The sequence below is a fragment of the Meriones unguiculatus genome, chromosome X, assembly GCF_030254825.1.
Source record: "Meriones unguiculatus strain TT.TT164.6M chromosome X, Bangor_MerUng_6.1, whole genome shotgun sequence".
NCBI lineage: Eukaryota > Metazoa > Chordata > Mammalia > Rodentia > Muridae > Meriones > Meriones unguiculatus.
In genome coordinates, this window is record NC_083369.1 from 26,480,277 (window position 1) to 26,493,484 (window position 13,208).

Below are 13,208 nucleotides of genomic sequence, written 5' to 3' on the forward strand. Positions count from 1 at the left end.
TTTTTTTTTTGGAAAGGATTAATTTATTTACTATACATGCCATGTTTTGACTATATGCATGCCTGCATACCAGAAGAGGGCACCAGAACTCATAATAGATGGTTGTGGGCTACCATGTGATTTCTGGGAATTGAAATCAGGACATTGGGAAGAGCAGACAGTACTCTTAACCACTGAGCCATCTCTAGAACTGCCAATGTTCTTAAGCTCTGAGCCATCTCTCCAGCCCCTATTTTACTTATTAGAGTACTAGCATGTGAACCATGCCTCATGTATACTAGGTAAGCATCCTATCACTGAGTAACAGCCCAAGCGGATTATATATATTTTTGAGACAAAGTCTCATCACATAGCTTTGACTGGAATCTTCCAAGTGCTGCTGTCACAGGCGTGAGCTACCACATCCAACCATGGACATATTTTTGTTTATTTTGTGTGAGCATGTAAACATGTGTGTGGAGGTGAGAGATGACAACTTTCAGGCCTTGGTTTCCTTCTCCCACTAAGTGTGTCCTAGGAATCAAACTCAGGACATCAGACTTACTGGTAAACTCCTATACCCACTACATTATCCTGCCAGTCCTGGACATATGCTCTTCCATTTTTATTTTATGTGTATGAGTGTTTTGCCTAAATGGATGTATGTGTACCATGTGGGTGCAGAGAACATGGAGGCAAGAAGAGGGTGACAGAACCCCTGAAACTGGAGTTACAGGCAGTTGTGAGTCATCATGTGGGTGCTGAGAACCAAACCCCAGTCCTCTGCAAGAACAGCAAGTGCTCTTAACTGCTAAGCCATTTTTTTCAGCCCCTGGAGATATATGTTTTATTCTCTTGGGTACAAAACTAGGAAAGGAATAACTACATCACAGGCAAATTAATAGAAAACCATGTTTATTGGTGCTGGGGATTGCACCTACAGCCTAGTACATGCTAAGCACATACGACCACTGAGTTCTATTACACCTCTAGTCTCTCAAACCATGTGTGGATGTGTTGGTATATGCTTTTAATCCAATTACTAACAAAAGCAGAGTTACAGGACAGCCAGAACTGTGTGACAGCAAAACTTTATCTAAAATTCAAATCAAAACAAATAAACAAGCATATATAGGTATTTGTAACACTAAGACTAGCCAAAGTCACTTTCACCATACTACCAGCCTCTATCTACCTCCCGCTGAATCTACTTTTCCTCCAGCAGAACCACCCAGGAGGCAATATAATACACTGAATGTGTTAGAAGGTCATCCCAGGAACTGGAGAGGTAACTCAGTAGTTAAGACTACTTGCTGCTCTTGCAGAGGACCCGAGTTTGGCTGCCAGCATCCTCATTAGATGGTTCACAACCATCTGTAATTCCAGTTCCAGTGGATTCAATGGCTTTTTGCCTTCTTCAGTGCCCACACACGTACACATAAACATACTGTGTGTGTAATTAAAATAAAATAGGGAGTGGAAAGATGGCTCAGTGCTCCAGAACGCTTACTGCTAAGGGCCCAGCACAGGGCTCAGGATTAGTACCCAGCGCCCACATGTTGGCTGACTTCCTGTAACTGTCTTTCCATGGGATCTGATACCTCTGGCCTCTGGGGGTTTCTATATACTTTTGAAACATAAACTATGTACACACATATGCACATACACATACATGTAAAAAATTCTTCACAAGAAAAAAATATAGCCAGGCAGTGGTAGCACATAGTTTTAAAATCAACACTCCAGAAGCAGAGGCAGGTAAATCTTTGTGAGTTCAAGGCCAGCCCAGTCTACAGAGGAAGTTCTAGGACAGTCAAGGACTACACAGAGAAACCTTGTTGCAAAAAACCAAACCAAACCAAATCCCTGAAAACAAAACTAAAAATAAAGGGGCTGGAGAGATGATTCAGTGTTTAAACACATTTGCTGCTTTTACAGAAGACCCAAGTTCACTTTCTAGCACTCATACGGCAACTCAAAACTGTCTATAACTCCAGTTATAGACAAATGTCTTCTGACTTCTGAAGTCACCAGGCATGAACACAGTGTACATACATACATGTAGGCAACACACTCATATGAATTAAATAAAAATATGTAAATTTTTTAAAAGTATGTTATGAAGAGCCACAGTCCGAGTTGTTGTTGTTTTTGAGGCAGAGTTTCTCTGTGTATCCTTGACTGTCCTGGACTTGCCTTGTTGACCAGGCTGGACTTGGACTCACAGAGATCCACCTGCCTCTGCCTCATTGAGGCAGTATTAGTTTCAATCTATCATGGTCATTATTATTATTTTCTTTTGACACAGGGTTCAATTCCCAGCATCTACATTGCAGCTCACAACTGTTTGTGTCTCCAGTTCCTGGGGATCTAACACCCTCACATTAATGCACACAAAGTGAAAAGAGAGCTAGCCTGGAGAGGTGGTTCACGGGTTAAGAGTACTGCCTCTTTTTCCAAAGGTCCTGAGTTCAATTGCCAGCAACTACATGGTGGCTCATAACCATCTAGAGTGAGATCTGGTGCCCTCTTCTGGCCTGCTGACACACATACAGGCAGAATGCTGTATAAATAATAAAAAAATAAATCATTAAAAAATAAACAAATAAAGACTGAGAACTTGCTGCTTTTTCTGAAGACCCGAATTCAGTTCTCAGTAATCACAATCAAGTAGCTCATAACTACCTATAACTCCAACTCCAGGGATAGTCAACACCTCTGGCCTCCATAGACAACTGTACTGCAGTCACATAAACCAATACAGAGACAAATATACCTAATTAAAAAAAATTAATCTTAAAAAGGAAGAACCCTTCTCTGCAGATATACTAAAAAGAGGCGATTAAATGTAATTTTGAGGCTGAACTTGGTGGCAAAGACCTGTTATCTGGTAAATTGGGAAGCTGAGACAAGAAAATGAAAACTCAGGGTCAGGCCTAGGACTCCATCTCAAAAAAAAAAAAAAAAAAAAAAAAAGAAACAGAACAAGGAAACACGAAAAAACTGCACAAAAATGCAAACTAGGGACTTGAATAAAGTCCCAGGTTTGGAAACAAAGTGAATGTTCCAATTCCAGTGATTCTTTGTATGCCACCATGGTGGGCTAAAACATAAAATATGTCTACTTTTGTGTGGTTCAAAGGTGCCACAGTTCCTCGAAATGGAACTCAGGTTAGACTGGAGGCAGGTGCTTTACCCACTGACACATTTCGCTGGTTGAAGATGTCTGCTCAAATATGTATTTATTTTTCTTTTAGACAGGGTCTCCCCGAGTAGCCTGGAACTTATTATGTATACCAGGCTGGTCTTGAATTCACAGGCATGCCTACCTCAGCTTCCTATACCAGGCAAAATCAAGTAATAAAAAAAAAAAATCCTCGGAATTGAACCTAGGTTTTAGAACTCCAGCGTACTGGCAAGCCCTCTGCCAGTGAGCTGTAACCCCAGCTCCTCATAATTACTTTCTCCCTCCACCCCCCTGTCCCCTTCCTCCTCCCTCCCCTCCCTCACTTCTCTCTCCTGCTGTTTCTTTCCTCTCTCCCAGCTTTTATAATATCTATCATTTTATCTATGTTGGCGCTGGGAACCAAACCTAGGGCTATGACCACTAGTGCTCAGGAAAAAAAAAGCCATGAAATTGTTAATGTTTGTGAATGTTGAAGTTTCGGCAGTTCGCTTCACTTAGCTTCACATTTTCCTAAGGAAAAATGTAAATCCAGGATAAGTAAGTAGCAACCCACCTCTAGCACAATTCTACGCAGCGTTCCTTTGGGGAAGCGGCACAATCCGGAAAATACGGTTCCAATCCTTACTTCCGCGTATTGTGACCTGTGACCAGAGGTTCCCAGGGGGCAAAAGTCATGGGGTCTCAGAACTTCTTTCCTATTGGGGGAAAAATTGGCCGCGGTTTTCGCGCAGTTTGGGTGGACCAATCACAAACAGTGAAGTGGCGCTCCTTAGTCTCAGGTCTGGAAGGACGGCCCACTCTCTCCCGTGTTTTTCTTTTCAGCTTCCGGAAGGATCTGTAGGTCGCGGAGCTGGCCAAGTCACTTTCCTGCGACTGATATATTTGTTTCCGGCCCATGGAGCCCGGCTGGGCGGCGAGGCTGTCCGCGCCCCGTGCTGGCACCCCTGCCGCCATGTCGGACACGGACAGCGACGAGGACTCCACCGGAGGAGGCCCGTTTTCTTTAACGGGCTTCCTGTTCGGCAACATCAACGGAGCAGGGCAGCTGGAGGGCGAAAGCGTCCTGGATGATGTGAGACGCGGGCGTGGGCCTGAGGCGGAGGGCGGCGGCGCTGGGGACGTCGGGTGGAAGAGTCCAGGCTGTTTGCGAAACTGTAGTAGTAGAGGGCGTTTCAGCCCGTTCTGGGTGCAGGGGTTCAGCCTTCTCTTGGATTTGGGGACTACTGGAGAGAGAGGCGGGCTCAACTCTGAGGAAGAAAGGGGAGAAAAGAGGAAAACGGTTAAGTGCCGGTCATTTATCCTGAGGGTTTGTTTGAACGTAACATTCTACTTGCCTGGTTGGAAAACTAAGGTTTAAACCTAGTAGAGTTCTCAGAACCGCTACTGGGTAAGATCCTTCTTGACGACTTTGGGAACTCTTGCTTTTCTGGCTTTTGCTGATGTGGAGTGGCTGAAAAAAGCCAGGACTATGGCTGAAACCTGTGTTGTTTGGATCTGATCTATATGGAGTTTAGTGGGTTTCCTATACAGTTTTTTAATGTGGTGTTCCTTTGAGCACATTGTGGAATAATTTCTTAAATGGATTAGTGACTTTATTATGAGCAAGGGAAATAGACCTTGTGTAGGACCTTCAGGTTTAGTTGTTACTTTCAAGTCTTCTGTTGTCCCTTTTCCAGGAGTGCAAGAAACATCTTGCAGGCTTGGGGGCTTTAGGTCTGGGCAGCCTGATCACTGAACTCACGGCGAATGAAGAATTGGCTGGGACTGATGGTGCCTTGGTAAATGATGAAGGTGAAGTGTGGACTATGGGGAATATTGTGTGGGTCTGGGGAGGCTAGCTATTATACACTTACTTTTAAGTGGGGATTAGCTAAAAAGTGATAATTATTGCTTTTTCTTGAGTTATCTCTGTTTTTAATCCATAGGCTGGATTAGGAGTAGAGAAGATGCTGTGGACTATTCAGACATCAGTGAGGTGGCAGAAGATGAAAGCCGAAGATATCAGCAGACAATGGGGAGCTTGCAACCCCTTTGCCGAGGTCTCTCAACATAGCTCTGCTTGTTCTGGAACTCACTGTGTATGCCATATGGTCTCAAGCTGGCAGAGATCCTCCTGCCTGTTTCCCAAGGGCTGGGATTAAAGATGCAGGTTTAGTGGAGATCACCCGGAATTTTTCCTTTATTTTGTTTTCGGATAGGGTCTCATGTGTCACAAGCTGGCCTCAAGCTTCATACATAGCTAAGAAGGACTTGAAGTGTTGGTCAAGGGTTGATGCTCCTGCTCTTGTGTCTTTGTGTTGAGATTAAAGACATAGTGTCTCAGACATTTGCTGTAAAGTTATGACTTGTCTACAGATTTAAGAAAATGAGATAAGAAAGTAATGGGGAAGCCAGGTGTCGTGATGTTAACCGGCACTCTAGAGGCAGAGGCTGGTGGATCTCTGTAAGTTAGAGACCAACCTGCTGGTCTACATAGGGAGTCCCAGTACAGCCAGCGCTACACAGGAAACCCTGTCTTGAAAACAAGCAAACAAAAGAGAAACAAAACAAAAACCCAAAACAAAAAGACAGGGAAATGAATTAGCCCCTGGTGTTTGGTGTTTTGAGACAGGGTAGGGTCTCATTGTGTAGGTGGCAGGCCTGGAACTTTATGTGTAGACCAGACTGGCCTGTAATACACAGAGATCTATTTTCTTCTGCCTCCCATGTGTTGGGATTAAAGATATTTGAGTATCAGGCCTCAGCAGGCTATTTTGTTTGATTCTTCGTTTAAGAAACTGGTAAACAAGTAGCAAAAATCAAAGGGAAAACACATTTTGTAGATTCTTTATATATACATTATTTGAGATTTGATGCCATAAGGAGGTGCTAGCCAGTATGATTGTTAAATCATGTAGTAAAATGAAGGAATATTTCAGGGTCAGAATTCTAAAGGTTCTAATCGCAACTCTATATTACATTTATTATCTGATACTTGAATTTGTCATTTGTAGTAATCACCCAGTTTTCTTCTGTAATCCATAAAATTGTTAATTATTTTTGGGAATATAAGTTTTTGGTCACATGATGGGAAAGCATCTAGAAACCTCCCCCATCCTCACCCTTCCAAAAAAGAGCCTTGATAATCTGACTGGAAATATTCCTTTCGGCAGCCAAGTTGTGGTAAAATTATAGAAATAAGGTAACACAGGGCAAAATACATCCATTTAGATTAAAATTAGTAGGGTGGAAAGCAGAGATAGGTGGATTTGGCCCAGGTTCTATTTTTTTGTTGTTTTAAAAATTACATTTATTTGTGTGTGGAAGCACATGATCCAACGCACAGCTTAAAATAATTAGTTCTTTCCTTTTACCATGTGGGCCCTGGGGATCATACTCAGGTTGTTAGGATTAGTGGTAGGTGCTTTTACCCACTGAGCCATCCTGCCAGCTCCCTTTTGGGTTTTTGGTTGCTGCCTTGGGCCATTATATCATATACTTTAGACCAGCCTTGAACTTGGTAAGTAGTTAAGGATGGCCTTGAACACTAATCATCCAGCCTCTCACTCCCAAGCGTTGAGATTACAGGCATGCTCCACCATACTGGCTGGTGAGTGATTGTTGAAAAAGGTAAATATTTAAATCAAAAGAATATTTGGGCAGGCAAGGTAGTGCATGCCTGTAATCCTGATATTTAGGCTACAGAAGACTTTGTGTCAAAACATTAAATACAGAATATGGAGGTGTGGAGAGATGACTCAGCAGTTAAGAGGTCTTCCAGAGGTTCTAAGATTAATTTCCAGGAACCACATGTCAACTTACAACCGTCTATAATGGGATCCAAGGCCCTCTTCTGGTGTGCAGATGTACATGCAGAAAAGCACCCATATACATAAAACATATTAACAGACCTTTGCCCAGTCATGGTAGTGTTCACCTTTAATCCACAGCAGTTGGGAGGCAGAGGCAGGTGGATCTCTGAATTCAGGGCCACTGTCATGTACAGAGCAAGTTCCAAGACAGCGAGGACTACATAGAAACTTTGTCTTGAAAAAACAAAACAAGGAGGCTGGAGAGAGGGCTCAGTGGTTAAAAGCACTAGCTGCACTTCCAAATGGACCCGGGTTCAATTCCCAGCAACCACCTGGCAGCTCACAACAGTCTGTAACTCTAGTCCCATGTGTTCTGACACCTTGCCATTGTACAGAGAATAATTTTTTTTCTTAAAAAACAAAAAACAAACAAACAAAAAAACCAACCAAAACTATGTTGTCCAGGACCAATTACTGAATATTGCCAGTATTGAAAAGAATGCCAGTGATAGAGAGAAGAAAATGTACCAAGGACTTGGGAACTGTGAAGAAAAATCTAGTTTTTACTGTGTTTAATTTTTTAAACTGGGAAAGAATATTCAACTACATTAAACAACGGAAATCAAAACCCAGTATGATAAGGAAAATGTTTCAAACAGTTCCGGGAAGCTCTCATACCACATGTAGGAGATGAACATTTGGCTATACTATATCTTTCTGAAGGCAGAAGCTATATCTCCTGTGTTGTTTTTGTTTTGTTCTTTGTTTTTTGAGATGGCTTCTTACTTTGTGGCCCTGGTTAGCCTCAAACTCAGATCTACCTGATTCTGCCTCCTTAGTGCTCAGATTAAAGGTTAGTGCCACACACACACACACACACACCTGATTCTGATGTATTCTTAAAGGATTCATAACACTTTTGTCGTGCTTTAAATTCTTGAGAGTTGAAGGGAGCTCCAGGGTATTTTTTTTTCAAATACATCTTTTTTTTTAATTTAATTTTTCTTTTTAGTTACATTTTGTTAACTCTGTGTCCCTGCTGTATCCTGCTCCCTCATTCCATCCCCAACCCCACACTCCCTCCCTGGTCTCCTCCCTGCCCCTTTCCAAGTCCACTGATAGGGAAGGACCTCCTCCTCTTTCATTTGACCCTGTTTTATCTTCAGGGCTGGCTGTATAGTCCTCCTCTGTGACCTAACAGGACTTCTCCCCTGGTGGGGGGGAGTCAAGGAGCCTGACCTTGAGATCCTGTTAGAAATAGTCCTTGTTCCCCTTACTTTGGAAAACTACTTGGTTACTGAGCTACCACGGGCCACATCTGAGCAGAAGTTCTAAGTTATATCCATAGATGGTCCTTGGTTGAGTGTCAGTCTCAGAAAAGATCCTGTGCCCGGATATATTTGGTCCTTGTAGAGCTCCTATTCTTTCCATATCATACTAACTCCCCTTTTTTCATATGATTCCCTGCACTCTGCTGAGGGTTTGGTTATGAGTCTTAGTGTCTGCTTTGAAACACTGCTAGGTAGAGTCTTTCAGATGCCTTTTGCGGTAGATTCCTGTCATACCTTCAATGCACATCCCATTTGTCTTTCTAAATGAGGATTGATCATCTTCGCCCGTGTCCACTTTCTTGACACTTTCTAGAGTATTGTATAGCATTCTTCATACTAAGGAGATCACCTTGGTTTTACCAGATTATGATGAAGATGACTATGATGCTGACTGTGAAGATATTGATTGCAAGTTGATGCCTCCCCCACCTCCACGCCTAGGACCACCAAAGAAAGATAAAGACCAAGATGGTGTTACTGATGGTAAGTAAAAATGGTCTACTTTCCTTTTAGGAAAGTTTCTGTTTATAAAACCAGACTTTTAGCATGTTTAAGGGGCTTAAAAAATATGTTAGAGAAGGATGGGACTTATAGAAAAAAGTATTAGAGTCCAATGGTGATATGAATAGAAATAGCTTCTGTTCATAAAACCAGACTTTGGGAATGTTTAAGCGTCTTAAAAAATAGGTTAGAAAAGGATGGGACTTATAGAAAAAAGTATTAGAGTCCAGTGCTTCTATTGAATAGAAATTTTCCTTTTAAAATGCTCAGTAGCAGACAGTCAAGAAATAATAAATTAACTCACTGCTTCTCAAATTAGGCTGCTCATCACAGTTACCTAGATACCTGGTTCTTCTGCAATGTTTGATTCAGAAGAGTTTCCCAAGAACCTTTTTTTTAAGACAGGGTTTTACTATGAAGCCCCTCACTGGAATTTTGTATAATAGGCGAGACTGCCTTCAAACCTGTAGTAGCAATCATTCTGTTTCTGCCTTTTTAGTGCTGGGATTACATGTATGAGCTACCACATTCTTTGTTCAACTAAGACTTTCTGATGCAACTGAATTATATACTTGTATTTGGAAATTATGTGTTTTGAAAAAAAAGAAGCTTTTAATCTGGGCATGGTAGTGGACACTTACGTTCCCAGGACTCTGAAGGCAGGAGGATGACTGCTAGTTTGAGGCTACCTAGGACTATGTAACAAAGCACTGTCTCAAAAATGGAGCAACCTTCTGGAATGCAGAATCTGCAGAATCACTTATATTCAGAAATTTCAAAGATTGATAAGGTCTTGAGCTGTCGTTTCACTATTCTTATCCCTGTAATGGTATTAATCCTGTCATAGGTCAGACAACAGGGAAAGACAACTTTTTTTTTTTATACAGAGCCTTAATGTGTATTGCTGGCTGGCCTTGAACTTACAGAGATTTGCTTGCCTCTGCTTCCTGAGTGCTGGGATCAAAGGTGTGTGCCACCATGCCCAGCCTTGTTCTTCTGTATTTTGAGGCTATATTAACTTAAATTCCTCTAGTTGGATCTTTGAGCCATTTTTTGTAGTTTTTAGAGTAAATGTTATTTAACTTTGTGTATAGAATTCATTTTCTGATATTCTGTGGGCTTTCAATATTCTCCATCCTATAGATCTCTGAACTGAACATAACAGGGCCTGATTAATGTGAAGTATTAATATAATTTTGCTATTAATCACAATATTGGGCACAGTCTTGGTCATTTATGGAAAGTAGTAAATGTAGTGATCGTACTTGTTTTCTCTCATCACAACCTAAGGTTCCAGGTCCAAGGTGAGTTGGGGATGGCGGGAAATAACAAGTTGGATGAGTTTTCTGGCCTGCATACTAGCAGTATGATTGCTTGGGATTATATCTCCTGCCACTAAGCCATGCACAGTATCTTAGAAGGGGTTGTTGGCTGAATTTGAGGAAATGTGTTCACAGTTCATGCCAAAGGGGTTTCTCTTCCTTTTGCAGTGTCTGAAGATGGAGAAGGCATTATCTTGCCTTCCATCATTGCCCCTTCCTCTTTGGCCTCAGAGAAAGTGGATTTCAGTAGTTCCTCTGACTCAGAATCTGAGATGGGAGCTCAGGAAACAACACAGGCAGAATCTAAGGATGGAAAGCTGACGTTACCATTGGCTGGGATTATGCAACATGATGCCACCAAGCTGTTGCCAAATGTCACAGAACTTTTTCCAGAATTTAGGCCTGGAAAGGTACTTTGCATGGGGAATGTCCATAATGAAAACTGACTTTTTCCAGATTCCAAGTTCTGTTGTTATAATGCTGAATATACAGTGCTTGAGAGTTAATGATATCCTTACTTAGTGGCAGATAATTGTTTATGTAGGAACTTTTTATGCTGTATTAGGTCATTTGTGAAGTTGTATGTATTCATAGGAAATGGGGCTTAGAATGTTTGCATTAAAAACTTTCTTGTTAAAAAACAAACAAAAAACGACAAAAAAAGAGAAGAAAACAAAAAATACTGTCCTCTTGCCAAAGGTTATCATGAATGCCTTTAATCCCAACTTGAGAGGTAGAAGCAGGTGGGTCTCTGTGAGTTGTAGGCCAGTTTGGTCTACATAGTGAGTTCCAGAACAGCCAAGGCAGTGTAAAGAGCCCTGTCTCAAACAACAACAACAAAGTTGTCCAGTTAGCGGCTGTTGAGATGATTCATTGGTTAAAGGCACTTGAGGGTCTCCCCAGCAATCCAGAAATTGATCAGAGAGAACCAACTCTAGATACTTGTTCCTGACCTCCAAACCTGTATGCATGTACACCTGCAGACACTCACACACACATCAATTCATGGCTAAAAAAATAAATTTCCGTTTAGAACAAAAAGTAGACCAAGTGTCATAGTTATTGTTCTATTGCCGTGAAGAGACATGAGGACCAGTGCAACATATAAAGGAAGGCTTTGATTGGATGCTTCCTTCCAGTTTCAGAGGGTTAGTCCATGAACATTATGGCAGGGAGCACAGTGGCATCTAAGCAGTAGCTGAGAGCTTATGTTTGGATCTGCAGGCAGAGAGAGCTTGAGACTGGGTTTGGCCTGGACTTTGAAACCTCAAAGCCCACCCCCAGTGACACACCTTCTCCAATAACGCCATATCCTTTAATCCTTCCCAAACAGTTTCACTAACTGGGAACACAACATTCAAATATATGAGTCTGCGGGGACATCAATCCTAGAAGTATAGACCTTTGACCCCAGCAACTAGGGAGCTAAGACAGGAGGATCATGAATTCAAGGCTTCCTGTGCTTCAGAGTGAGTTCAGGAGCAATCTGGGCAGCTTAGTGCGACCCTGTCTCAAGAAGATGAAGACTAGTCAGGGATGGTCGTGCATGCCTTTAAACGCAGGTAGAGGCAAGTAGATCTCTGAGTCTGAGGCCAGCCTGTTCTATGTAGAAAGTTCCAGGCCAAGGTTTCTTATTGAGACCCTGTTTCAGAAAACAGAAATAAAAAAAAGCTAAGGAATGGGAATGTAGCTCAGTGGTAGAATGCAAGCAAGGCCCTAGGTTCAAATCCCACTACCACCTTAGCTCCTCAAAAAGAAAAGGAAAAAGAAATTATTGTCCTATTTAGGGACAACAATTTTGTGGTCTGAACTTAGCGCACTTTTATTTTCTTTCCTGCAACTAAAGAGATCACTTGAGAGTTTTTCAGATACTGTATCTCTGACATACTAGTATATTCTGTGTTCTAGGTGTTACGCTTTTTACGGCTTTTTGGACCAGGGAAGAATGTCCCATCTGTTTGGAGGAGTGCTCGGAGAAAGAGGAAAAAGAAGCACCGTGAACTTATAATACAGGAAGAGCAGACCCAGGAGGAGTGCTCAGGAGAATTAGAAGTCAACCAGAAATCTCTGTGGAACTATGACTATGCTCCACCTCCCCCACCAGAGCAATGTCTCTCTGATGATGAAGTAGGCAAAGTAGACATGGGTTTAAAGTGTACAAGGGGACACATAGAAAGCTCTCTAGTTTATGTCAAAGTTGGAACTAACACTTTAGCATGAAGAGTTCTTTGCTAATTTTCAATGAATAATTATGAGTTAAATCCAGTGGTCTAACCTTCCCTGTTGTAATAGAAAATATTTGGTCAGTAGGTCAATGCAGGGTAAAGGTGATACATTGCTGAATGCAAAGCTATGACTCATGGACAGAGCATGCCATGATGTACCTCTGTTTTTTCATAGTCTAACATCAGGTTAAAATTACTGTTCAGGAATCATCCTTGTGGTTCTCTTAAGTCACCTTATAATTGTTAATTCTCTGTAGCCTTAGGTCATTTGACACAGAGAACCCTAACTCTACATCTTTGACTCTGTTACAGATCACAATGATGGCTCCTGTGGAATCCAAGTTTTCCCAGTCAACTGGAGACACTGATAAAGTGATGGATACCAAACCAAGAGTGGCAGAATGGCGTTATGGACCTGCCCGGTTGTGGTACGATATGCTAGGAGTCCCTGAAGATGGCAGTGGGTTTGACTATGGCTTCAAAATGAGGAAGACTGAACATGAACCTACAACGAAATACGACCTGGTGAAGGTAATCAACTCTGGTATATGAGAGAGGAATCAGTGTGCTTCGGGTTCTATCATTTTTACAAATTTCTCAGCTGAGAACTTCTTGGGTAGAAACTTTAGTATGATATTTGCATAGTAGGACATAACTATTACTAAGCCACATTTTAAGGATTCTGTTTTTGAAATAGGCACTGTTCTAAAGTAGGAGTTAGAGAGGGGACAGATACTTTTTCAGTATCAGGTAATTTGCACAAGTAAAACATCAATTTTTTCCCTTGCTGGAGATTTCAGGGTCTTGCACATGCTGGGCAAGCACTCTACCTCGAGGCTACATTCTCAATCCTTGGCTTTTGAAACAGGTTT

General features: G+C 41.8%; 1 protein-coding gene across 1 annotated transcript in view; it reads left to right on the forward strand.

The window, feature by feature from the left end:
* The first annotated feature begins 3,940 nt into the window (after positions 1-3,940).
* The window catches only part of LOC110543016 (transcription initiation factor TFIID subunit 1), a 63,770-nt gene continuing 54,502 nt past the window's right edge, over positions 3,941-13,208 (forward strand). Inside the window, exons 1-7 of the mRNA XM_060375292.1 lie at positions 3,941-4,238; positions 4,843-4,957; positions 5,092-5,205; positions 8,652-8,771; positions 10,280-10,521; positions 12,020-12,238; positions 12,649-12,867. Coding sequence (XP_060231275.1) covers positions 4,062-4,238; positions 4,843-4,957; positions 5,092-5,205; positions 8,652-8,771; positions 10,280-10,521; positions 12,020-12,238; positions 12,649-12,867 — 1,206 coding nt within the window. The 5' untranslated portion in view covers positions 3,941-4,061. The remainder of the gene's footprint in view (positions 4,239-4,842; positions 4,958-5,091; positions 5,206-8,651; positions 8,772-10,279; positions 10,522-12,019; positions 12,239-12,648; positions 12,868-13,208) is intronic.